We start from the raw sequence: 27,965 nt of genomic DNA, 5'->3' as shown, positions 1-27,965 counted from the left end.
GTAACATTTTTATTGCAGTGTTAGGCACATTATAATTAACTGACAGATATTTTGATGGCGGTGATGAAGATGGGAAAACAGCATAAGAAGTAAAGTGTTTTGGTAAGTTATCATGGTGGGGGGAAACACATGAAAGTCTCTTTCTGGGGCTTAAGATTATTTTATAGGAGATACCGTGAGCAGAAAAAAACTCTCCCTCTGTGAGTTAGGCACCCTTGGCGCTGATCCTCGCATCGCTGCTGCTTAACCATGTGGTCTTGGACAACTGACTTCATCTCTCCTGGCTTCACAGTTCACAGTTCTTTTCGCAGAGGAGGTGGCATGAGCTTCCAGCTCCGACCTTTTATCTCCTCTTTGTGTCCAAGGGGGGCTCCCATTAAGGAAGAGAGCTGATGGAACACTCCCTAGAAAATTTGAGTTGCAGTATTTTGTTGATTTTTTTAATTTTAATTTTTTCGAATAAAGAGACCATTCACATTCAGCTTTCAGTGAGAAAAATGAACATGGCTTTGCCTGCCTATCCCAAAGAAACCCCACAAGGAAGCAGCTGTCTTCCCATTCCCCCTGAGGACGTGGCTTGAGAATTAAACACAGACAAAACTTGGATTTTGGTTAGTCTTCAATATAATTCGAACTTTTTAATAGTAAACAAAGATGTAAGTACGAAACATCAAAGGATGTTATCTGTCAGTAGTTCTTAACGGTCATATTGTCACAAGGTTGGAACTGAGGTCACTCATATTTTAAAGAAATGTAATTCACCCTGTTTCAGTGGAATCTATGTTCCGGCAGTTGAAAGGCAAAGGTGAGCCTTATTTTGTGCAAAGTGTATTCACTTTACTGCAAAGTAGCTATCTTCTCTCTCCCTTGCTTGGCATTTTAAAAAACTATTCATTTTCCTTTTACGCTAAAAGTGCTATGAGAACTGAAGGGGCCTTTCCTAACTGAAATAAAATTAACTATACATGCCACACATTTCTGGGTCAATGTTGCTGGTTAAATTCCCTCAGAATTAGCAATTCATAGAAAATTAATTAAGAGAAGTTATCACACTCTCAGATGCACAATACAATTTAGAGTTTACAGTACAAGGCTTTGTGGAATAAAGTGCCTATAAGCAGCTTCCCGTCATATACTGAGGCCATAGAACTTCCTTGGAGAACAGATCCGTTGTTGGCATAAACTGTAGTCACTGTAGGCTTCTCAGACAGAATGTTCTGGATGCGAAGAACCTATTCAGAAGATACAAAGTATTAATATAAAACCACCATACACTCCTGTCACTCAGTCACCAGTAAGCCCTGTCTTCCACAATGACATGCTGATTAGGAGGACATGCTGTTGAAAACCGCAGTTACTAATCTTTTTAATGTCTAAATTAAAGCACTTTCTCAAACCTTCAAAGAAAGTACTTTCTGAAACCATCTAGTTACTTCATGCCAACACGGGATTTAGTGTTATTATAGCAATTCAGCATTAATAGAAATACTTTTACATTAATGCGCCCACTTTCCCACTACTTCGACATGAACAAAACTCACGTCATGTGGTGAGCTGACAATAAACCAGATATTTAAAAATTGCCAGTATACCACCCAAGAAGGGCACGCCTGTATAAAAAACGCTTTTTAACTAGTTTCCACCATAATTGAACACATCAAAAGATTACCTTTCGTAAAGTATTTGAACAATGTAACATTCTGCCAATTACTGGCTTAAAGCAATTACAAAACCACTACATAAGTTTATTGTATTATCGGTTTAAAAGAACTAAACAAATCATCCCTGTGACAGTTTATTGTATTATTAGTTCAAAAGGACTTGAATAATTAAGGTTGAAAAACTGAAAATATAAAAACCTCTGACAAGGGAGGATTGTTCGGGTCATACACGAAGAGCTTCTGACCGTTGGGATGACAGCCTACCCAGATGTCCCCCGAGGAAGGATCAATGGATAAATTATCCACCAGTGTATCCAACTTGAGTACCTTCCAAATGAGAAAATGTCAATATCTAAATGACACGAGAAGCATGATTAAATAATTTAGAGCTAACCTTTCCTGCCTCTATGCAGGTGGGAAAATTATACACATCTCCCTGCTTCCACCCTCTAACACTAATATTGCTTAAAATAAATTTAATAAACTGGTTTGGAGCCACTTTTCATCTTCACTGATATTAAGAAAGTTAGGGTAATAATCAATCTCTCTAAAAAATGAACTCCTTCTCTCTTAAAAGATGCACAAGGATCAGTTAGCTCAAGGAACTCAATCAAAGCAAGATAGGAAATTCTTAATCAACCTAAAATATGTGTTGTCGAGCAGGAAGAAAATAATAATGGTGTGGAACCCAATTTCTACCTTCATTTATTATTGAAAGAACTGACAACGTGCATAAATCTTCATTTGAGAATTCGTCTATTAGTCTTTTCAATTGTGGAAATTCTTATTGGAATTCACTGGTTGCTATCAATACTTCATGGAATGGGCCCTAAATCTGACGCAGATATCACTCTCAACCTGCTGCAGCATGTAATCACGGGGGGTCCTTGTGATCACTGGGAACAGGAGCTTTCTCCAGGGGTAGAGAGGTAATATTTAAAAACCCAGAATAACTACACTAGAATCTATACTGTTCTCTGTGTGGTATGGCTATGATACAGTGTAACTATGTAATTGCAAAGTATAAAAGATTCATATCTACATATATTTAAAAAAGAAATATTTTACCTTCAATTGAGTTAAATTCATATTGGGATGTTTTTCCAAAACATGAATTTCATGAGCCAATGTGTCAGCAACATAGATATACCTTTGCAGAAAGGACACACTGGTTAGAGCTCCATGCCAATATAAAGCTTCATTAATACAGTATGAAAGAGTAAGTCTTAATAACCTGCCAAGAAGTTAATCAAAGACAGGCCCTTGAGGAATGCTTGATAAAGGTCAATTTTTATTTAAAAAGTAAGCTTTCAAAATCAATTCAGTGGTGCTACAACAATCATGGAATTATTAAATTATTTTTCAAAAGGCTTGTAACAAAAAAGTCATATAGGACATCATTTTGAATATAAAGTCCACGATATTTGCCATTGAAATGATAATAAAACAAATGTTTGGCTACATAAGAAAAGCTTTTACATTGCACAATGTAATTTCATATTTCTAAGTTTCATTTACCTATAGAAATATGTGGTATAGAACACATTTTATTAAAATATTTACTAATACTTATTAAACAAAATATGTATTAGTACATGGAGAATTTTAAGAGTAAGAAATAAGTATTTATTCAGAATAATCTATGTCCAAGGAGGGTTGATTAATGGACTACTTTAAGGCAATTTTACTCATTGAATTGACTGTTCCATTGAGCAATTATCATGTGTAAAAAGGCATGAACTCAGGGTTGGGCAGATATGAACATGAAGAAGACACAGCTTCTCTCCTCCAAAGTTTATAATGTGTTGGGATGATCAGATTGGCTTGTATACACATTCAATACCTAACACAGCATGATTGGTACCATGAGAAACAGTTGAGGTCTGGAGACTGGAGAAATATCTAACTTCCGGGTACACAGAAAGGCTCACCATGGAGGCAGCATTTGCAGGGGCTATGGAAGTAGAGATTAGATTCAAGGATGTGAGGATGAAGCACCTTTCAGGGCAGAAGAAAACACTCAAGCAAGGCACAAGAGCAAGAATGAGGGAGGAATGTTTGCAAAATCAGGAGTTCTTTGTCTAAAGCGTAGAAAGTATGGAAACAGTAGAAAAGGGAAGTTGGAACTGGTTTATCAAATAAAGCCCAACCCCTTAGAGCCTGACTTGATTTGACAAGCAATCGGATTCCACTTAGTTTTTAGAATAACAAAGTGGCTAACAAATGGTCAGCTCTGTTCAACAATGACTGAGCATTTGCTTTGTGCCTGACCCCCGTGCTTAGCCCGACAAGTCAAAGAGGAGGAAGATAGCTCCCTGCTGCGGAGCCCTTAAAAGCTAATGGAATACAGAAGGACAAAGTTGGCAAGAGTGTAAAAAATGGAAATGGATAGAAAACGAACTGGAAGAAAGTCTCCGACTCTAGCCGGAGAGGAGGAGAACCTAAGCCAGTCAGGTCTCTGTGGGCAAAGGAGGGGCAGGCAGTACCAACGTGTCTTGCTCCCAGGGTGGATGGGAATGGTGAAAGACAATGAGTTAAAGCTGAATCCCTCTTTTCATCATCATTATTATCTTTTTAGCTTGAGTGACTGGAAAGTTTAACTCTCATAATGGAAATATGAGAGCTGAGGAGAAAAACAGATTTGACTGGAGAGGTTGGATCAGGTCAGTCAGAGACGGTTTAAATTAAATGATTCTACATTCATTTTCTGTAATCAACAAGAAAGGGGGAGAAACTGCATCACGAAAATAAGGACAGTGAGTTGTCAAGGGATGCCAAATTTACGTTATATTTGTAGTAGTTTAAATTGTTCAGTGTGCTAAGGCAGTAGAAGAGAAAGCTAATAAAGAATTTAATATCCTTTCTTAGAGGTTGTGGTTGTGCATATAAAAACAGTGAGGTAATTTCGGAGGACAATTTGCCAATATCTGTTGAAGTTAACATATAAAGGATTCACACTGAGCAAGCAGTTGTAATTCTAAGGGTTTGTTCTACAGAAATACTTGTATAGATGTGCAGAGGGCCTCATAATACCATCTAGCCAGTGCCCTAGCTGGGATCTGAACCCAGGGCCATATGAGTCCAAAATCTGCAAGTTTAACTATTATGCTGTGATGCTCTCTTACGGAGTTTTTCTTTAAAAACTACTTGGATAAGTTTCAGTGGTAAATGAGAAGTATAAATTTTTTTTTTTTTTTTGACAGGGGCAGGGGAAAGAAGAAGTCTTTGTTTAGGAACACAAAGGTGTGTTCCTAAAATGGTTTTTATACAGAAAAAAATATAACCATCAATAGAGGATTGGTTAAATTAGTTCAGGAATTATTCCTTGTAATGGAATAATATGTAGCCAATAAAAACAATGATTTATTAATTTAAAAGGAAACACCTACCTGATGCTTTAATATGTATGCATAAATATGATCACACTTTAAAATTTGTATTTATAAAATTAAATTTGATAATTATATACCAAAAGTTATATATTATATGTAAATACATATAGATATATAGCATATAAATACATCTTCAAAATATATATCATTATAGTATATATATAAAAAGTATACAGAAAATGTCAAGAAAGCTATTTTCACACTGAAAAGAAAAAAAAAAGCAAAGTAAAGAATTTGGCCAGCACTATGACCGAGGAAAGATTATATGATGTTCCATAAGGGGTCGTACTTATTATCAGGTGAAATGTGGATGCCATTTGCTGAATCAAATCCCTCTGCTACCACTTTAACTTCACTTGGACTGTAGTAAATAACATTTGACCAGTGTAAGTTCAAGTATGTTTCCAAATACTTTAAGAAAGGATCAGAGAAGTAGTGGTCATTGGTGGCATAGAAATGTGCAGGTCCAACAGCCGTGATATCATTCATGCTGAAAGAGAAAAAGAACAGGTGAGAGCAAATAAAAAGGCGTGTTAGTCTCCATATTAAAGATTAAGTATCCATAAGGTTTACATAACATGTGCTTTAAATCTTTGGTAAGAGGTTTTCCTGGAAGAGATGAGTTGAAATCACATAACTATAGTTGCATGCAATATACTGTAATATCATTTAACAGAGAACAATTTTGTATGGCACCAGGTAATTTGAAGACAGGTCATTTAGCCATTATGGCTGATGATTATGAAAGAAGAGAGAAGTTGGTACCATCAAGGCATTTTTTTTTTTTTTTTTGACAGCAAGAAATGTAGGGTTTAACAATTATTTGTAAGGACAGAGATGTCCACAGTATAGAACTGGAGAGAGGCTGATTGGCTGGAGAGATGCTCAGGCCATCAATAACATTTACCTAGCTTCCATTTACTCAGTTGCTGGATCTCCCTGAGTTCCCTTGCTTAGTTATTAGTCAAACTACGGTTGACTGTTCAATTTCTACCTGCCTCACAAAGTCGACATGCCGAAAATGAACAGGCACTCAATAAACACTTGTAGAGAGATGGATGATGAAACTGCCATAGTACAATGCTTCAGGTGAGAGATTTATATGCTAAAAACAATTACATTTTTAAAACCAGTTAGGCAAGGGTGTTATTAAATTTAAATTCCAATTATCCTATGCAAAAATTTCTGAAAGAGCTGCTTTATTCTTTGTTAAATGAAAAATAGAGAGCTACAGGGAAGGTGGGTCTCCTTTTTCTGAAAGATCTCCATAATGCAGAGGCTGCCTGAATGATATTTATGCTCGTATTTTTTATGAAATGCATTTGGAAGGAATGATTGGAAGTTACATGCTTATACCCTGGAATAGGGAAGCAGGAATTAAAAATATTCATCAAGTTTAAACTAAAAGAAGCAGTAGGCTAATGCAAGCTGGGCTAGGAGGGTACACATGATTCTCTTTTGGCCACATTATCAATTATTATGTTCTTGAAGTAGCAGTGAACCACTTCCAACTTGAATGCCTCCAATTCCGTGGGGCCACTGGCCCCCAGCCACTGATAAACCTGTGAAAGCATTCTGTATAAAGTCCCATACAAAGCACACAAACCACATATAAAACAGGCTACTCTTCCTTAGAAGGACAGGTATTATTATTATTTGGGTAACGAGTCATCTAAGATAAAGGGTGACAGCAGGAAAAAATGATAGGTAGGGTTTGTCCTCTACTCTCAAGATGGGCCTGGAGAGTATCCCCCTATAGTCGGGCATTTCATCATTTCTCAAGGGAGTCTTCATATAGCACTGATTATTGTAATGAGTGACATCAACTTTCATATGCTATATGCTCCCTGATTTACAAGGGAAATTTTATATATATATATAACAAATAGTACATGGTATATATATTAACATATATATTTTTATATTACCCATGGTGGGTGGTTCTCTCACTTTTTTATAAGAGTTAATATATGTGTATTATTTTTATTATGTGTATTAAATTATTATGTGTATTAAATAATACACATATTTTTATTAATATGTGTATTATACATATATTAGCCTATATTTATATACACGTATATTAGCATATATATTTATATATTAGTTTATATATTTATACATATATTAGCTTATATATTTATACATATATACATATATTAGCTTATATGTTTATACACATATATTAGCTTATATATACACACACATATATATTAGCTCTCATAAAAAGTGAGAGAACCACCCACCACATGGGGAATATTTGAAAATGCTAGAGATAAATTAGAGAATGAATAAAATGAAAAAGTACCTTGGAAGAAGCTCATGTTTGATTGTTTTCAGATGCAACAGAGAATTTTCTTCTTCTTCAAATTTAAAAATTTCCACTGTATTCTTGAATTCCAGGTGGTTTACAACAAAGAGATAAACTGTGTCATCTAAAGAATTGAAAGAACAGAGTTAATTTACAAGACATAACCACAGGACCTCTGGGCAGACACTGACATTTAAATACCACGGGCAAGGAAAGGTTGAATGTGTAAGCTGGTAGAAGACCTAACCGATCATTCTTCTTCCCCATCTTTCCCGTCACTGTCTGGTGTTATTTCTGATCACTGGTCCCCTGACCTTTAAGAAAGTGTTTCCTGCACCATATACAGAATTCATACATAATCTGTTTATAGTTTAATTCAGAAATACAGCTCTTTTAAATACAATGATCATAGGTATATGAAAAGGTTATGAAATCTAAACATTCTTTCAGGTGTTAGCTGTTAGACATTTCAAAATGTAGCATAGCTTATTGCTAGCTGAAGAAGCAAATGAACAACTTGTTTGTATGAAGAGTGCAGAAATAATTCATGAGTTCATTGTTCTCTTCCTATCAATACGATCCAAATCTATCTTCTACAGTCATTTCTGAACCATTGTACGTTTCTAAACATTGGTAGCTCATTGGCACTTACCATTGTCTATGAAAGTGCTGATGCCATGTGGATTAAATGAAGCCAAATTAAACCCACGGCTGATTCTTAATTCCAGTGCCCTCGGTTTTTCTTCTTTCAGATCCATCATTAGTATTCCCCCAGGCTTATCTGGTGCAAAGCTGTGGAGTCCTGGAAATTTTAGACCCTTTCCAAAACAGTGAAAAAAGTTAGATAAAAAGGCTTATGTATTTTTATGTATTAAAGTGGGAACTATACATGAATGATAAAGAGAGAATGTGGTTAAAGGTGGTGGCATAAAGCCACAAGCGCACACAAACACACACGCACACAAAACAGAGAGGAGATAATAGAAAAAATATTAATTAGGAGCTGGAAAGCTGAAAGCTGAAAGCTGAATAATAGCTGATTTTGTTGAGTTGAGACAGCAGATCAGGCTTTATTCTCTTCAGAGAGTAACCAGAAGGTTGGTGGGCCAGGAAATTCCAGGCAGAGTTGAGGACGGAGACAAGTTAACATTTACAGCCTGACTGTGTAACTCTCAAGCCCTGAGCCTGCACGCTGCTTCCACAACGCCAGACGTGTTGGTCAGCGGCCACAGTCAGGACCCCCTCCTGGCCTCACACCTCATCTCCAATCCACCAGCAAATCCTGTTGACTTCACTTTGAAAATATTTCCTTTCATGAGGATGTCAACAGTCTCACCACTGCTGGCTGCCCTGCTCCAAAGCCCCACCATGACGATGGCAACTGCCTCCTAACTGGCCTTCTGCCTCTGTCCTTAACTCCCTACTGTCCACTCGCACCTCAGCATCCAGATGACATCAGACCAGGTCATACCTCTGATCACAGCTTCCCATCACCCTCCCAATTAAAAGCAAAAATTCTTCTAGCGGCCCAAAGGCCCTGTGTGATCAGCCCTTCTCCTCCATCCCACCCAAGACCCCTATCTCTCTGCCTTCATCTCCCAGGATGCTCTTCCTCCCTGATGTTCTTCAACAAACCAAGCACATTTTTGCCTCAGGGCTTTTATACACTGTTCACTCTGCCTAGGAATGTCTTCCCCCAGACATCTCGGGCTCTTTTCCTCCATTTCTGCATATCTGGGCCAAATGTCACCTTCTCAATGAGGCCATCCCTGTCCAAAATATCCCCTTGCCCTGGCATATCCTGTTCTCCTTACCCTGGTTTACTTTTCTCCTTTGCCTTTATTGCCATTTGACATACATACATATTCATGCTTACATAAATACTGGGTATTTAGGGAGCGAAGGGCAGAAACAGAAAGGCTAATGAGGAGATCACTGTTGTTCCTGGCGCACAGCTGTGCAGCTCCTCCCCAGGCCTTTGTGCTGCTCTTCTTTCTGCCTGCAAGGCTCTTCCCCCACATCTGTAAGATTCATGCCTCCCCTTCCATCTAATCTCTGGGTAAATGTCACTTATCAGAGAGACCTCATCTGCACTCACGCTAAAATGGCAGCATGATGCCATCCTCACCACAGCTGTCACGCTCCACTGTCCCACCTTACTTTATGTTTTGTTAAAGCACTGTCACCATCTGACACATATTCACAAGCTCCGTTAAAACACAGGCTGGGACTCTGCCTTGTTTGTTCACTGCTAGATCCCAGTTCCTGGGACAGTGCCTGGCATACATCCATCCTTTCCCCACTGACTCCAAGTGTCACCTTTGTCATGTACTAGATCCCCATTTACACATTGGTCTATTTGGGGACTCTGTTTTGTTCTTCTGATTGCTCATGCTTATTTCTGTGCCAGTATACCACTTTTTAAATTATTACAGCTTTATATGTAAGATATAGACATAGATATATATGGGAGATTAAATTGTTGTTCTGAATGGAACATTTATTATTATTACATTTTTTTTTCTAGTACATTGGGAAGTCATTTTTTTTTTTTTTTTTTTTTTTTTTTTTTTTTGAGACAGAGTCTCACTCTGTTGCCTGGGCTAGAGTGCTGTGGTGTCAGCCTAGCTCACAGCAACCTCAAACTCCTGGCCTCAAGCAATCCTCCTGCCTCAGCCTCCCAAGTATCTGGGACTACAGGCATGCGCCACCATGCCCGGCTAACTTTTTCTATATATTATTAGTTTTCCGGTTAATTTCTTTCTATTTTTTAATAGAGATGGGGTCTCACTCTTGCTCATGCTGGTCTCGAACTACTGACCTCGAGCAATCCTCCCGCCTCGGCCTCCCAGAGTGCTGGGATTTCAGGTGGAAGTCATTTTATATATTTTTGAATCCAAACATTTCACTGAACTCTCCTCTTAGTTCTCATAGTTGAATCTCTTGGCTTGTTTGAAAAATAGGTAATCACATTATCTAAAAACAATGGCAGCTTTGTCCTTTTTTTCCTATCTTACATTTCTTTTTCTTGTTTTCTTGGGTTATTAAGAACTCTAGTAGATTATTGACAGTTGTGGTGTTGGGCATTTTCTTCCTAATCTAAACATCAAATGGGAATTCGACTAATGTTTCACCATTAAGAATGATGTTGGCTGTAGGTTTCTGGGAATTTTCCTTCTCTTTCTAATTTGCTTGGAGCTTTTAATCAGGAATGAGTATTGAATTTTGCTAAATGCTTTTTCAGCATTCACTGAGATGATCTTAGTCTTTTCTCTTTTAAATCAGTTAAGTAATAAATTATTTATCTATCTATAAAATGCTGATTCATCCTTACATTCTTAAAATTCTTCTTGGTGAAAATAAATTTTACTTGCACTACTTTATTCAGTTTACTAATATAATGCAGTCATATTTTATGCAAATTTAAGGACACAATAAAAAAATAAAGTCTTATTTTATGCACAAAATTGGACATAATAGGAAATCTTCCAATTTAAAAATATCTATCTGCAATTGCACAATGTCATAGCTGGCAAGCCCAGTAAGTAGAACAAAATGGAATTATGCTCTTGCTACACGGCACTGCTACTTCAGTTGTTAATAATGCCCATTTTTTATCAGTGTCCTAAAACAATAGCATGGTTTATATGCACAGGAAGCTCTATCAGATGGTGATCACTATTCATGGTTATTTTAATGCTCCCTATTGTGTAATCTTTTTTTTTTCTTTTTTTAAAAATTTATTTTTAATTGTAGTAAAATATACATACCATAAAATTCACCATCTTCACCATTTTTAAGTGAACAGTTCAATAGTGTTAAGTTCACACTGTTGTTTAAATTTTTAAATATTTTATTCTATGTCATCCAATCCCTCATCAAGTGTGATGTTAGTTTTGAGGTTACTCTCAAACCCATAACTGTGGAATAGAATGAGTTAGATGAGCCAAAATGCTAGGAAGAATAAACAACCCCATGATGTACTGGCTTCTGCGCTCCGGGAAATGTTAGAGACAAGGCCGAGTAAGTGAAAAGTGAAAAACAGCAGTAAAGTGGGAATGTTTCTAAATTTGCAAAAGAAAAAAAAAAAAAGGTCAAATAACCAAGGAAGGATAACAGGAAAAAGCAGAAAAAATGCTATTGACATGGTAGATCTTTGCAACTGTAATATGCCCCTAAGCTAAAATGATGTAGATTTATGTGCTTAGAGACCTCATCCCTCCGACTTCAGATTCTTTTCTGGAGGGGAGGGTTGTGAGGAAATCTTGATATAGATGAATTCTAGGTCACACAAATCTCCAAGAACACATCCTTGCAAAAAACAAACAAACAAAAGATGTGTTTGCAACTGCTTTCTACTTTATTCAGAATTTTTGCATCTCTATAAATGAATGATTTCGACCAGTAGTTCCAGTGTTTTTTCCTAAGCCTATAGAAGCATGTGCTTCTAAACAAACCTAGATTTCTGCTATAAATAGCACTTTATTCATTCTGTGTAGGCAATTACATGAAACTTTTCTCTTAAAACCTTATGTTTTAACATTAAATATAAGTATTGGTGTTTCTGCTTAAAGCCCATAGTATTTCTTTTTTCCCTCAATGGTAATAACCTACTGCTCACAGTTCTTTGTATAAAAACCATCAGGAACCTGATGAGTGTTCTGACTTCATTCTCCTCCAAGCTGAGTTCTCTCACCTTTCTCATAAGTCTGACAACTATTTTATTAGTGTGGTGACTCTCTTCTAAAGTTTCTCCAAGTTTTTCGCATCCCTCCTGAGTCTCAGGGCTTGAAAATAATGGATGTTGAAATGGAACAGAATAATTACAGGCAGAGTTTAGAGTTGGCTGACTTGTTCCTCCAGAACAACTGGACCCATGAGGGGCCAAGGACTCTTACCTCCGCCCACGCCAGAGAGGCAGGTGGTCAGAATCTCCTCATCTGCCCCCTCATCTGGATGTCCAATCAGAATGGGTATTGTAGCAAGCCAGCATCACACAAGCAGATCAATTTTAAAGTATTTCTATTGTATGCCCAGAAAGGATATTACTTTTTCTACAGTAAGAATTAAGGCAAAGTGAAGGGTATAAAGAAACTCAGTTAATGACTTTCCACTTATGACAGGTTATTCAGGGGGGCAAAAGAGAAAAAGAAAAAGCATCAGCCTTGGTTTGGCAAAGGTGGTATATTGTTTGAAAATAAATAATAACGGCAAGAATATTTGCTTAAAATTGAATATGTATTGGAAAGAAGGGTAGATGCTGTATTTAAAATAGTATATGGTAGTATCGAATATCCATAATAATACCTCAAATATCCTTTTTAATAACATACTTTTAAAACACAGATTGAAATGGAATATTTTATGGCAATGTAGTAGAGAAATAAACAGCAACATATCAATTGGCAAAGAGCCTTCATCTCTACATTTAGAAAGGCTTGAGGAGAAGTTTTCCAAGATCCTCTTTGACCTATGTTTCTTTCAGAACATATTTTGGAAAATAAGGAATGTTAAAGGCAAGTTACTGTTCCACAGGCCTAATCGTATGCCCTTATACCTCCTCTACTGAATTTGGGGAAGGAAGGAGACACTCACCACACTAAAGAAAGCCAGACCATTGGGAAGTATGTCAATATCTCCAGCGCCAGCTTCTGTAAGTTCAAGGAATAGATAAATGTCATGTTCAAATTCTGTTATTTGTTAGATAGAGCATAAACTGGGACTTTGTTTACTTTATCAGAGTGTCTGTATCTTTAGGGATGGTTCCAAATTTTTTTCCAAGGAACGATTCTTTTTAATAAACGTCAGTTTAAACCCCTTCCTGAAGTGAACTTCTGACTTTAAATGTTAGCTATTTTGTCTTTACTCAAATCAAAGTCAAGTTATCACCACATCTCCAGCTACAATACAGAAAAAGTTGACATCTGTATACTCTTATGATAAACATCCAGATGTCTGTATAAAAGTAATTGACATCAGGGGAATATACTTTCAGTAGGAAGGGCTCATAGTCATTTAACCATGCAAATATCCTTGTCCTCTTCTCTGCTCATTCAATCTGAAGCAAACAGACATTTCTCTCATTAACGGAGATAAAACACCTGGGATTATGTATTCCCTCTTTAAAAAACAGTGTCTACTTGTTCTCATAAGTTTTCCATTTAATCTTTAAATTTAGGCTTTAAATTACAGAAAAAAAACTAGCAAAAGAAAATTAATGAAAAATACCACGCATCTAAGCCAAGTTGAAGCTTCTAACTCCCATCTGTGAGGCAAGCTACAATTACTATTGATTGTTTATTGATTGAATGTGGTACACTCCACACAGCACAGCAAATTAGATATAAGACCTTCCCAGCGGTCTCACTGTATAAATTCCGCAGACAGATAATAGACCCAAACACAAGAAAAGAGGAATAAAAATGGCTTAGATTAAGCCAAATCATGACACATTCTTTGAGTCCACAAAATCCAATCTTCCCCTTTTAGACTTCTCCAAAGGATTTCTCTAAGATTATTTCTAAGTTGTCAAAACCAAACACCATCTATCTATCCAACCATTTTGGTTTTGATTCATGAGGTTACATTTAGCCAGTTGCCCCCAGTTTTGCTTGCTCTATCACAGTGAGAAAAGCAAAACCAAATAAAAATGCCAAGAACTTCACTTTTTAAAGATGACCCGTCTGCCTGTTCCTCAGGAGGAAGATATATCTAAATAAGCTTATGCATGGTAGAGTGGAGGGGTTCTCAACCTGGACTCTGTGGATCCCTAAAGAGCCACAAATGGGCTTCAAAGAATATATGAACCTTCTGAAATTCTATGCAATGCACAATGTCTCATGTATGTACAGATAAGAACTTTTCTGTAAAAAGGGTCCTTGACTTTCAGCAGATTCAAAAAAGGGTATACAATTTTCCCCAAAAAGGTTAAGAACCACTAGACTTTAGTCCCACAGTGGTTCTCCACTGGGAATGAGCAGAAATCAGGGGAACTCTACACTACATACACACACACACACACACACACACACACACGGAATTCTAGTCCAAGTTTTGCTTTTTGGACCCATTTAGTAGAAGTTCAATGAATTAAGAGTTGTTTTTCCTGAAAAATTATTTAAGAAAATTTAATTATAATGTATACATGCTTACACACCTAGAAAAAAAAGGATATAGAGAAAAAAATTAATAATGATTCTTGGGGTGGTAGGACTATAAGTGATTTTTATTTTCTTTATACTTTGTTTAAAATTTTCTATAAATAATAGCATTGTTTTAATAATCAGGAAAAGAACAATCTTTTAAAAAGATACTTTTATTTCAACCCCACTGTAACTTCTTTCTGTTTAATTCCATTGCCTAATTCCAATGGAAAAAAATGAGTCTTACCTCTGACCTTCTTTGGAATATTTTCTAGAACTATTCCCCAATCTCCATTTCTACAGCCACTGCTGCAATAGGCTTTTACATCTCACATCACCTCTTTGGTGTGATTATTGGAAGATCAGTCAATGCGAGAGAAATTTTTTCTACTCTAATTCAATAATAATAATAATTGGTACTAACGTACATTAAGTGTTTACCAAGTACTATACCAGGCTTTTTGTAAATACCTTGTATATAATATCTCATATAATTTCATAATACTGAGAGGCAATACTATTAACCCTTATTTTAGAGTTGAGAATATAGAGTCTTTGAAAGGTTAAGCAAAGTGCTTGAGGTCACAAATTGGGAAGCTGGAACTCAAATCCTTTGTTCTAACTTGAAAGCACACAGAAAACATTCAAGCTAGCATTTAATGAATTTCCTCTGTCAGAACCATCCCCTGGTTCCTCTCTCTAAAGACACTTCACTTTGTAAATTCAATTCCCTATGTTGGCTTTTCTCCTAAAAGTTTTGCTTCCATGCTTCCCACCAAGATCTTTACCAATCTATATCCTGCATTATTCTTTAAAACCTCTTTCAAGACCCTTTCTTTAGAAAATCTTCTAGCTTAGCACATCTAATTTTGATCCCTTCTTATTACTTTGTTATCTGTGTCAGAGATGGCCAGGTGTTCACTAGTATCCCTATTCTCCTTCCCTTTTACCAACATGCATGTGGTAACATAGCCACAGACAACATTTCCCACCCTTTCTTGCTGATAGATGTGGCCACGCATCTAAGTCTGGGTAAATAAGATGTGAGAATACAAGATGTATGCAACTACTGAATAAAATAAAATACACATAATATCCATGTAGATTTTCTTTCTACACCTTCCTGCTGGGAAATGGTAACAACCGGAGTTCTAGTGTTGGACAAAGACTGAAGCAATAGGTTGAAGATTGTTGTGTTGCTTCATTAGTCTTCGCACCGAATGACCACACACAGCACAGTCATCTAATCACCCTGGGCCACTAGCTTACATTAGCACTGATATGAGAGAAAAATAAAAATAAACTTCTCTCTTCTCTAAGCTACTATAACTTTATAACAACAAATCAGCTTTTACCATACTCAACAGAGTACCAATATGTAATGTAGCATATTATTTTCCACTTTTTTTGGTTCACTAGTCAGGTATATTAATCACTCTGCCAAAAGATACTATATTGGAAAGAGAATTTGTAAAAGTTACTTTAGCCCTCTGAGCCTCAGGTCCTTAACTCTTATAAAAAGAAAAAACTGTATTTATATCTTACATTGTTTTTTTTTTTTTTTTGGTTTTGTTTTGTTTTCCTTTTTTTCCCCCATAGTTAGATTGCAAAGTACTTGATAACAAGGGCAACAGATTTTAATGCTTTTTTTCCCTCAATCTCCCAAGCAGCAGTTATTGTAAAGGTCTCAGCTGCCAAATGCGTAGAACTGTTAGTTAACTCGAGAGAGACAGTCCATTCAAAATTTTGTTTTAGTCCAGACTCGGAAGGCCATTTTGAAAATACGATTTTTTTTTTTTTTAACATTTAAGCCTCACATAAAGTTAACTACCTTTTTTTTTTAATATCAAAATATTAAGAGTGTACTTTACACAGATACCTCGTATAATGCTTAAGACAGGGCTTTTAGTGTGTGCCTGTCACCAGAACAGTGTTCATCATACCCAATAGGTAAGTTCTTATCCCTCACCCTCCTCGTACCTTCCCCCTTTCTTGGTTTCCAATGTCCTTTACATCTCTTTGTGCCCATAGCTAGCTCTTGTCATTATAATTTTTATTATGTATATGTTGATTTTATGCCAAATCTTGGGTATGTAAAAGCTTAGTTTCTGTCTGTAAAATAGACTGGGAAGGAATAAAAAAAACGGAATAAATAGTGTACTTACTTTCACTATTCACTATACTGTGTGCCCCACAGAAGGCACACACCCTATTTGATATGTAGTCAATAACTATGATTTATTAAAACAGAAAGGTATGATATGATATCATATGTATAAAGCACCTAAGAGTTGCAAATAGCTCATTTCCATTGATGATGAATGTAGAATTGCAGCATGTATGTGTAAGCGTGTATGTGTATACATGCTTTGGTGGGGATAGAGGGAAAAGGGGAAGGGGTCTCACCTCTTGGATGGATTAGCTGGCCTCAAGTGCACGGCTATGACTGTTTTCAAAACAGAAAATAAAAAATGATCCTCTTTACCATTGCTGTCTACAACAAGAAGTTGCCTTTGCCTACATGGGAATGTAAGTCCAGCACACTGTTATTCCTTATAATCAAAGACCATTGAATAAGCAACCATTGTTAGAAATATAGAACCACAAGTTATTATTAACCATTATGCACCACTAACATAGCATTCAACAAATGTTCATATGGTGTGTGCTAACCACAGGGCAAAAGCAAAAAAGAAAGGTAAAAAAAAAACACACACACAGTTCTAATTAGATCTAAAAACGTATCCCAAATGTGCTTCTAATCACTCCTCCTCTCTGCTCTGCTGCCTTCTGAAGTGCCTCAGAGGCATTAAACACTTCACAAGAGAGGCCATAGGTGACATATTTCCTCATTCTTTCCAATTCCAGACAGCAGCTCACACACATCACAACATAAAGGTCACAAACACAGACAGATGCCTGTTCAGAATACAAATGTTGCTGGGCTTGTTTTTCTCTGAGGAGCGCTCCATCCCGGTGAGTCGTAACAGGGATACACTTGGCTGTTTGTTCTGTAATGTGTCTGGTTGTGCCCTGTTGCCTACTCTGAGACTTGAATTCACAGAAGGTGAGCTTCGCAGGGCTAAGGGCTGTTTAATAATGTGACGATTATTAACTCAGCAGCAAAAGTAACCTAAGAGATCACTGACCCGCCTCCCAACCTTGTCCAACATCCCTTACAGATGCCATCTGGTCTGTGCTCGGTGACCAGTTCTCAGGGGGCTCTTCCCTAATGCAGCCAGAAGGCAGGATGAAGTTGCTGAGTTACTCGGGACTCCAGAAGAACTTTAGTTCTAGAACCATCTGTATGATCCAGCACAGATCTAGTCAATCTGCTGCTTGACACTGAGTTTACATTCTCCTGCTGACGGTTTGGGGAACTAAAAGACAGAGGAGAAACCCCAGGAGAGTAAACCGTTCTAGGTAAGGGGAGCTGGGACTGGGAAAACACAAGAGTAACAAGGAGAAAAAGAAAAAGAACACATAGGTAACAGAGCTCTCACGAATGAAAGGCAAGCAACAGATTTGTACAAAAACTTTGAAAGCGGAAAAGGTTGCTCTACTGACTGATGGTTTGTTGCTGTGAATCCTGTCTAGAGTGAATGTGGCTACAACTATGAAGTGCTGAGTCTATTAGTGTTGACAACTTGAGGGCAATCTAGCGATGACTATCAAAATTTTAAACATGTATCCTAACTGAATAACAATCCCAGTGTTAAAGATATATTCTACAGATTCACAAATACAAGAGCAACGATGTTCACTGATTTGTTTGTAGTTGCAAAAAACTGCAACAACCCAAATGTGCATTAAAAGGGGATTGCTTAAATCATGGAAAGGAAAAATAGTAAAAAAAAAAAAAAAAAAAGTGAGGTAAATCTACATGTGCTGATGTGGAATGAAGCGGGTTGTGGAATATTTGTACTAAGATGCCATTTATGGGGGAAAAAACGGCATGTATGTACATGCATACATTTGTTTGCATATGCACTGAAATGATCACCAAGGGCAAAAAAGAAACTTTATCTCTGGAGTTATTTCTGTGGAGGGTTGGAGAGTTTGCTGAGAGATTTTTATTTTCTATTTTATATCTTTCTATATTGTTTGAAATATACTGTTTTGCACAGAAAAATACTGTGCAGTTGTTAAAAAAGGATCTCTGTGGACTAACATAAGTTTCCACAACATAGCATTAAATGCAAAAAGCTGGTTCTGAAATATTATGTACAATTTTACCCCACTTATGTTTTTAAAAATTATATATGGGAGGCTATTTATAAGTAGACAGAAAAAGTAGGAAACGACACTCAAAATTTGTTTAACAATGTTGCTTTCTAGGAGAGGAGTAGGACACTTCCATAAAACCTGGATTTTAATTTCTTAAAGACGAAATAAAACATTAAATTGTCTCTCCCACCTCTAGAGAAGAATGTTGCTACAAAGGACTAGAAGAGACACAGTGATAATCTAGTTACTTCCACACTGTGGCTCTCGAGTAAGATTGTAAACAAATGGTCCAAGATTTTTTAAAGTATAAAAATCTTCCATCTAATTACAAACTCATCCTTACAAGTGAAAACTACAAAGGCCAACTTTGCCTAGGGTCACATTGCAAGTTTGTGGTAGAATCAGAACTAGAAACTAGGTGTTTTGACTTCTAACTCTTTTTGTTTCTAATAATACCATGAACCATCTCTAAGAAAAGCCAGTATTTTTATTGTTCATGGATAATTTAACAACAGTTGGTGGTCAAACAATGTAATGTGTTCAACAAACATTTTCACATACATACCAATTCCTTTAATCAGGTGGCAGTTTGGGACATCTGTGAATTCTACTTCTCTGGAGGCTTTAAGTCGATTTCTATTAAAAACAAAACAAAACCTATTTGTTTATGTAGTCCCTGCTTTGTTTCAGAAAAGGTTTAAAGAGGCTTATAGCAATACATAAAACATAGCGTAAATCTAAAGCAAACGAAAGAGAAGATAGAAAAACAAGGGTAGGAACATAAAACAGCACTCGAAATGAAGTTAAAACAAAAATGCATATCAGAAAGTTCTATATAGTAATGTGGGTTGTAAGAGAAGCTAGTAACTCAACAAATATAACCTGTAATGCAAGTTCCTATGCAAATATAAACACAGCACCAGATTACATTTCTCACAGCTCTGGTGTTGTGGGAAGAAAGTTCCAGATGCACAACCCAAAACCCTGTCTTCCTTCTGAAGAGCCAAACAGTAAAAAAAGTGACCGTAGGCCTCAGTCACTGAAAGGCGGCTCAGAGAACATGGCATTCTTCAGTGCCCGGCACTCAGAAGACCACACACAAATAGTTACTAAGAAATGAGAGGAGAAGACCCCATCCCCATGACAACAATTATTGGAGTGGGAAAGTTGGAGAGGACCAACTTCTTTTGCAATTACTTTAGCAAAACTATAATACCTGCTATTGTTGTTTCAAGAAAACTAAAAAGAAGAAATAATGAGAGAATTTGAACTCTCATAGGGTATATTCCTGCTGCCTTTCCACCCTAGAGGGCCATACAGCAGTTTGGGCCAATACATATGGGACTATAGTTTTGAAGGCCACATACTATTGGCTTTTCCTCTCCTCTTCCATTTTCTCACCTTCTCTGTTCTCTAGAGCCATAAATAATAACAATAGTGCTTGCAGAGAACTTTTACATTTTTCAAAGCGGTTCCTATATGCCACACATTTAAGAGACAAAATAGCAATTTGCCTCGTGTCCCTCTCCTATTTCTAAACCTAACAGCTTCTGGCTTCTAGACACTGAGGAAGGCTTCTAGAATATGGGGAAGGCTACTGATTTCTCAGCAAAATGGAAGAAAACCTATGCCTAGATAACCCAGAACTCCTGATAGGTTGTGCCAACTGTATATTTTGGCAATTCGTGTAAAGTTTCTGATTAAAGTGTTAATCAGTATGTAAGTGAAATCACATAACTCAAATAGTATCAAATTTCTTGGAACAATATAGCAGTAAAACAAAAACTGTAAATAAATCAATAAAAAATAAATATATAAATGTAATAAAACTAGCCTGAGCAACACAGCAAGACCCTGTCTCTGCAAAAAATAAAATAAAATAAAATAGAAAAATTAGCTGGGCATGGTGGCACACACCTGTACTCCCAGCTACTCAGGAGGCTGAAGCAGGAGGATTGATTGCTTGAGCCCAGGGGATTGAGGTTGCTGTGAGCTATGATCACGCCACTGCACTCCATCCTGGGCAACAGAATGAGACCCTGTCTCCAAAAAAAAAGTCATAAAAAAAGTTTTTTAATGAAAAAAAAAGGTGCATTGAATATATAAAATAATAAATTATAAAAATAAAGCAATAAAAAAATACAATAAATCTCACTCCTACATTTCCTAGGAGTGACTTAAAAGGGGAAAAAAATTTATATGGCTTAATATAGTAGGAGCAGTAATAAAGATGAAGAGGATGATGCTGATGAAAATAATAGGTGGTCAAAGGAAATAAATAATAAAACCACTCTTCTAAGTGATGTAGCTCAATGAATTCATTTAATTCTTTTTTAAAAAATCCTATGAATAAGGTACCATTATCCCTATTTTAAAGATGAGGAAACTGATTTGGAGAGACAAAGACAAAGTGATTTTCCCAAGGTTCAATTTAGCAAGCAAGTGCTGGAACTAGGTACTCCCCAGAGGTTTGCTCTCATTCACTGTACTCCTCTCAGAAAGGAGTGAAGAGTGTTGTGTTCTTGTCTTACCAGTAAGACTGCCACGACCTTGGCAGGTCGGTTAATCTCTATAGGCCTCAGTCTTCTTTATGGATAAAATAAAGATGAACCTAGTAGACCTTCAAGATTCTACCAATGTTATATGACTCCAGAAACAGATACAGATACTGTCAACGGAAAAAAAGTCAAACTCTGTAAAATAATTTAAAGACATTTATTTTGAGCCAAATTTGAGGATCATGACCCGGGGTCACGTCCAAGGGGCCTTGAGCAAGTGGACTCACTGTGGCTGGGTTACAGTTTGGTTTTATACATTTCAGGGAGACAGGGGTTATAGGCAAAGTCATAAATCAATACGTGGGAGGCATATATTGGTTTGGGCCAAAGAGGTGGGCCATCTGGAGGCGGGGGGGGGGGGGGGAGGCTTACAGGTTATAGGTGGGTTTAAAGATTTTCTGGCTTGTAATTGGCTAAAGACATGAAGTTTTGTCTAACGGCTTGGAATGTTTTAACATAGTTGCTGTTCATCAGAGATTCACCTTCGGACATATATTTGTTGTGTAAATTGAGGACCTGTAGGTTTGTCTCAGGATGTCCCCAAGAAGGGAGGGGGCATGATATGTCTGACCTCCTTCCTCCTGGCAGGCAATTTAGTTTTAGGATATTCCTTTTGGCCATGAGGGGGTCCATTTAGTCAACCGGTGGTGGGGGGGGTGAGCCTTAAAATTTTAGTTCAAAATATTTTTATTTTAGTTCAAAATACAAAGCAGTAGGTCACAGCTGCAGTTTCTACAGCAAGTTGCTGTGTCATACATTGGTTTGAGTGTTGATTTTATACAATCTACTGTTATGCCTATTTGACTATACAAAAATAGGGATAATGATAATTACCATCTATCTTATTCAAAGATAAATCACATAGATTAAATAGAATCTGTTCAAAGTAACACATTCAATGTGTTTGAAAAGTTTGATATAGGGTATTTGTTTCAAAGTCAACTTGGGTTTGCATAAATGATTAATGATTACATTTTGCTAAATAGAGCAATTTTCATTAACTAGTTTAGATGAACAATATCACCTTTTAGATATGCAGACTACCTGCTATTAAAACTGAAGAGTTACATAAGGGCTGTGCATGACTTCTACTTATTCAAATAATTTTTTCTTGGCTTTCCTTCAGGATAAAAGAAAAAGAGGAATTTTCCTTCAATCCTTTGTGGCCCATCAAGACTTCCAAATTCCCTCAGTGGAAAACTGCTAGACTTCTTCCCTGGCAGAACTATCAGTTCACTCCTCATTAGTGGACTTCTATATTCCAGGCAGCAGAAGGCATTCTCACCCCTTTCTCCCTTGTTCCTCCCATTGCAGAGGTGGGGGCAAGGCAAATATTTGCTTTCCCAGCCTCCTTTGCATTGAGATGTAATCACATGACCCAGGTTTTGGGGAGAGATATTTTTATTCCTGAGAGAAAGGGCAGACACAAGAAGAGAGCTAGCTGGCATCACTGATTCTCTCTTCTTCACGATTTGAACACATACAGTACGTGAAACTGCAGTAGCCATTCTGCATCCTTGATAAGAATGAGACTGTAAAATCAATAGTGAAGGATCAAAGAATGAAAATATAGGAAGAATCCAGTTCCTTGATAAGATCACTGATTCAATGAACAAGTTCTTGACTGGCTCACCTACAGAGTTTTCATCATCTGAGAAATATAAATCCCTATTTAAATAAACTACCATTAATTTGACATGTTACTTGCAGCTGAAAGCATTCCTAACTGATAACAGATTCTAAAACTTTGAGAAATTTACAAGAGAAAGCTACACCAACACTTTTGGATTAGCAGATCAATTAGCCTAAAAGTATTCATGCAAAAAAAAGTATAAGATAAATGGTATAAATGCAAATAAGTTACGATATGAAAGGAGGAAAATCATTTTACTTTTGCTACAGCCTATAGTTAGAATGAACAATATTTGATAGGACAACTAAGTGACTACAGTCAGCAATAAGTTAATGTATACTTTAAAAACAACTAAAAGAGTAGAACTAGAACGTTCCTAACATAAAGAAATGTTAAATCCTTGAGGTTATGGATACCCCAATTACCCTGATTTGATTAATTCGCACTGTATGCCTGCATCAGAACATCACAGGTACCCTATAAAGATATACAACTATTATGTACTCATCATAACTAAAAATATTTAATAAAAAATGATAAAAACATAACGGTGAGAAGCAATCAAGGCTTTACCAAATTGCCAGGAAATTTACAGCACAAAAGCCTGAGAGAACTTGTTGGAGCATCACTGTTACTATCAATAACTTTTACTGAGCTAACTATGTGTCTGGCATTATTCTAGCACTTCCTGTGGTCCGCAACCCCCAGGCTGGTTTGGAAAGCTCTGCCAGCCCCACCCCACCCCGTCTGTGAAAAATTGTCTTCCACGAAACTTAGGAAGGGGCAGAGGCGCACACAGCAGGAGGTGAGGAAGCTTTACTACTCCCCCTTGCTCGAGTCACTGCCTGAGTTCTGCCCGCCCCCGCCCCAAGATCCCATCCATGAAAAAACTGTCTTCCGTGAAAGCGGTCCCTGGTGCTAAAAAGGGTGAGGACTGCTGCCTTACACGAATGAATTCATTTATTTCTCATAGTCCCACTAGGAAGCAGGCAGTGCCCATCTTACAGATTAGGACACTGAGGCACAGAAAACGTGAAATAACTAGTACAAGGTCTCAGGTAAATAGTGGAGCTATTTGTGAATTCGGGCCACAAAACATGAACTTTTAACCAACAATCATTAGCATAAAGTCAGTCTCAATTTCTTCCATTCAGGAAACAGCAGTACCCATCCAGAGTGGAGTGAAGCAGGGGGCTGTTAGCTACTATCTTGCCTCATGGTGAGTAGCATAACGGTGCACCATGCTATGGTGCCAACGTGTCCTGAGCAAGGGAGGCACAGTGTTACTCTCAGGAGTTACTTTGTGCCACATCTCACTGCCTTTCAGTTTGTGAACAACTGATAGGGCTTTATCGTCTATGTTCAGACTTAGATACAAATAGGGACTTTATCTTTTATATACAGAAATGTAAAAGCCCTTTGGAATTCACCCCTTAGGCCCCTGCCATGCTTGCACTCAGTAACTAAGAATTTGTGCTTAGGCATATAAACCTGGGGAAAATTTGCTCCACCTGCAGAGAAACAAGGGTATTTGGAATCAGAAGACCTGGCTGACTGTGCAGGCTCAGCACTAATTAATTACCTGCTGACCTAATTAGTTAACCTCTCAAACCTCTGTATTTACATGTATAATACAGAAAGGAAGATATATACGAAGACTGAATGAAGGCATAAAAGTAAAAGGGCTTTCTTTCCAAATGTCAGTAAATGTGCATTTTGGTTTAATATAAAGAACTTTTCACACTTTTGACACAGTGATCAGCACGCACTAGTCACACAATACATGGTAAGGAAGATGGTGGTAAAAAAAAAAAAAAAAAAGACTGCACCTCCAGAGGTGTTCCAAGACAGACTGTATAGCTACTTGTTGGAGCTGTCATAACAGGTGTCAGCATCAAGCAGAACATGAAGATGCTTTGGGGGATCCTGCTCTTAGGTCTCTGATGCACTCGAGTCTCACGATTCATCCAAGGCTGTGTTCCTTGCAACAGGGAACAAATGGCCTGGGAACGTTTGTATATTTCTATTTTCTCTTTCATTGCTCAACTAGGGAAGTGTGGAAAAGTTAGCTGTAGAATGCCATCCTCCTCTGGGAACCTTAGCCAGGCACAGTTCAGAAGAAAAAAAGACATATCAAAGATGTCTATCTGGACATTTATCCATCTGGGATATACTTACACTAAAAATTATCCATTGTTTACCTGAAAATCAAGTTGAAATTTAAGTGGGAATCTTGGGGGAGAGAAATAACTTGATTGCCAAAGTACCATCTCTAAAAAATGAATAATTAAATAGCAGGCATCAAGTTAAGCAGAAATCTAACATAAAGCCTGTGTCCCTTCACCTTCCTCTGAAAAGGTGAGAACATACTGCTTTTGAAATAGACTCTAAGGGTCTGAAAGAAAAGTTATACATTTGAGTACTCTACAAACTCTGTAAATGGAAGGCACTCGTATTCTTCACTCATATGATCACCAGATAAAATACAGGGTGCCCAGTTAAATTTTAATTTCAGATAAACAATGAATGGTATTTTAGTATAATTTTTTTCACTTTCCATACTTACACCAAAAGTATAGTATAAATATTCCATGCTTATATGAAAAAATGACTCATTGTCTATCTGAAATTCAAACTTCACTGGGCAGCCTGCATTTTTATTTGCTAAGTCTAGCCACCCACCACCTACCCCAACATTCTCACATCAACCCATTGGGGGCTTCAATTATCCAATAAAGTACTACCCTATAAAGTCACTGCCCAACGGAGTTTATCACAATCAAGTCTTTGTAAAGAAACGTTGCACCTAACTGTAAGTTAACTATTGGTTGCATCCTATGTCATTAAGTCTTATTTACTTTTTCTTAGGTTTGCATCTATAACCTTTACCATTCAAAGAGACTTAAATATAAAACCTTATGATTAGTAAGAAGAGGAAAAAAATTGGTTGTTAATTGAGAAAACTTCAACTTGTGGAAACACTGGTGGTTTAAACATTAGTGACAACGTAATGAATTTGTGAATTTTGGTGGTCTTGCCTTTGAAACTGAGAGCTGGATAGATCATACAAAATCATCCAACTCATGAATGTTCTACACAGCAGGATGGGCATTTACATAATATGAAGATTAAGTCAATGTCCATTTCCTACCCATAAGTGTTCTTTCCTCAACTCTGTCCCCACCACCACCACCACACTGTTCCTCCTTGCATTGCTTTATGGGCAGATGAAGCTACAGGTATGGGACAGGGGAGCTGTCATGCAAACTCTGGTATCACCTTTAACTTCCCTCTTGTCCCTGGAGTTCCAGAGTTTGGGTTCCTGTTATCCTTTCCAAACTACTGGATTACCTTAACTAGTTTCCCCGCATCTACTCTCTATTCTAATAGTTCTCAACCCTGACTGCACATTAGAATTATCAGGAAAAGTTTTAAAAATAAAAAATGCCAATGCCTGGGGCCACCCAGACCAACTGAATCAGGATTGCTGGGGGTGCCACCAGACATTGGCCCTTCAGGATATCCTAATGTGCAGAGAACCATTACTCTACTTCAGTCCACTCTTCCAGGTTCATCTCTGTAGAGCAGAACCAGTTATATCAGGTTCTTGTTGAAAAAACAAAACAAAAAACCAGCAATACATTGCTTTGGGGGAAGTATTAGGCCTATGAAAGTAGGGTTCAATTTTTCAATCTATATTTAACAGTCTCAAAACCTATCCTTCCTCCAACCCTACTATTCTCATCGCTTGACTTTATGTTTCCCGCAGATTGGTCCATTTGCCAGTCTCCAAACTGCCCCACCTTGGCCCCTTTGCTGACGCTACTCATGCTCTACCTGGGATAGCTCCTTCGTCTCCACATGCTGCACCCCCGGCTTCCAGGCCAATGTCAAACGTCTTGTCCTCCCTCTGGAACTTCACCTTCCGGGATGTAATCTTTCCTCTTGAAGCCTATAGGGGTTCCTTTGTACCTGTCCTTAGAACACCCTAATTCATACATATACTGTTATTTTACTTCTCTCCTCTCTTATAATAGGGTAAACTCTATAAGTGTCTTACTCTACTACAAAAGCCTAAGAGAGCACATCATACATAGTAGGTGCTCAATTATTTCTGAACTCTTTTGCATGAGGCTTATAAAATTGGAGTTGGTAATTTAAAAACTCCGATGTCAACCCACCAGCGATTTTTCATTATAACTAAACTGTGAGATGGAGTACTGCTGTACTGTTTGGTATTCTGGCTTCAGGGTTCCCTGGTGAACAAATAAATAAGGACGTGATGTAAGCACAGACGCTGAATATTTCAATTGTCTTTGATCTACAGCGCCAAGATTAGAAAGCTGAAGAGATTTTCTAACTATGCAGGAAGGATGGGAAGGAAGGAAAGAACTTTATTAGGGCAGGGCGAAGAGCTGGTTTGGCCAACAAAGAGAAGCAGCACCAATGACCTGAAATAAATCTTTATAATTAAACTTTTGATGCATGAGTAATAGTCTTGTTTTCGTTTTCGAGTTAAAGCGTTGGGCTGGCCCCTTGAGTGAGTCATTGCAAAGCACGCGCTCGTCCACTTGCTTGTCAACCTAGGCAGAAGAGAACTTTGTCAGCAGCAAAGTTCTCTTTATCAGCTTTTGCTCCTTACAAACTTTCAAGAAAGTGTCACGATTCACTGCAAACGTTGCTGGTTTTTACTAGAAGCCGAGGGTGGAGGTGATGGGGGTTCAAGCAGCTGGGGAACAGAGAGCAATCGAAAGTCCTTCATCCCCGGCCGCGGTCCCCGGCCCCCGAGAAGCCCTCCACCGGCCTGCGCCCTCGCCCGCAGCCCGCGGCCACCCTCCGCCCGCGGACAGGCGAGCAGGGGCGCGCGGGAGCCGCACCTACCTGAGCGCCAGGAACCTCTCGCCCAGCAGCGCCAGCGCTATGCCCAGCACGCTCAGACCCACCAGCCGCCCCATGGCGCGGGAGCCGGACCGCCGCCTCGCTCGGGCCTGGCCGGCTGCGCCCTGGGCGGTGCCGGCTTCCCGGCTTAGCGGGCCGCGCC

At 37.9% G+C, this 27,965-nt stretch overlaps 1 protein-coding gene across 2 annotated transcripts; it reads right to left on the bottom strand.

Moving 5' to 3' along the window:
- Positions 1–27,950, bottom strand: PON2 (paraoxonase 2). Of its 2 annotated transcripts, none has more exons than XM_069461590.1 (9): positions 27,806–27,950; positions 19,299–19,369; positions 12,960–13,015; positions 8,017–8,182; positions 7,362–7,479; positions 5,343–5,543; positions 2,730–2,811; positions 1,860–1,988; positions 1–1,232 (listed from the first exon to the last, which is right to left on the bottom strand). In XM_069461590.1, the coding sequence occupies exons 1-9, from the start codon at positions 27,877–27,879 to the stop codon at positions 1,074–1,076; spliced, it is 1,056 nt and encodes a 351-aa protein (XP_069317691.1). In that variant the 5' UTR covers positions 27,880–27,950; the 3' UTR covers positions 1–1,073. The 2 variants fall into 2 exon arrangements, with proteins under 2 accessions (XP_069317691.1, XP_069317692.1); XM_069461591.1 differs by having other exon boundaries at positions 2–1,232; positions 7,362–7,488.
- Between the last annotated feature and the right edge of the window lie 15 nt (positions 27,951–27,965).

The sequence above is a fragment of the Eulemur rufifrons genome, chromosome 29, assembly GCF_041146395.1.
Source record: "Eulemur rufifrons isolate Redbay chromosome 29, OSU_ERuf_1, whole genome shotgun sequence".
NCBI lineage: Eukaryota > Metazoa > Chordata > Mammalia > Primates > Lemuridae > Eulemur > Eulemur rufifrons.
Note: the sequence above shows the minus strand (reverse complement) of the source record. Positions and strands in the feature narration are given on the sequence as shown.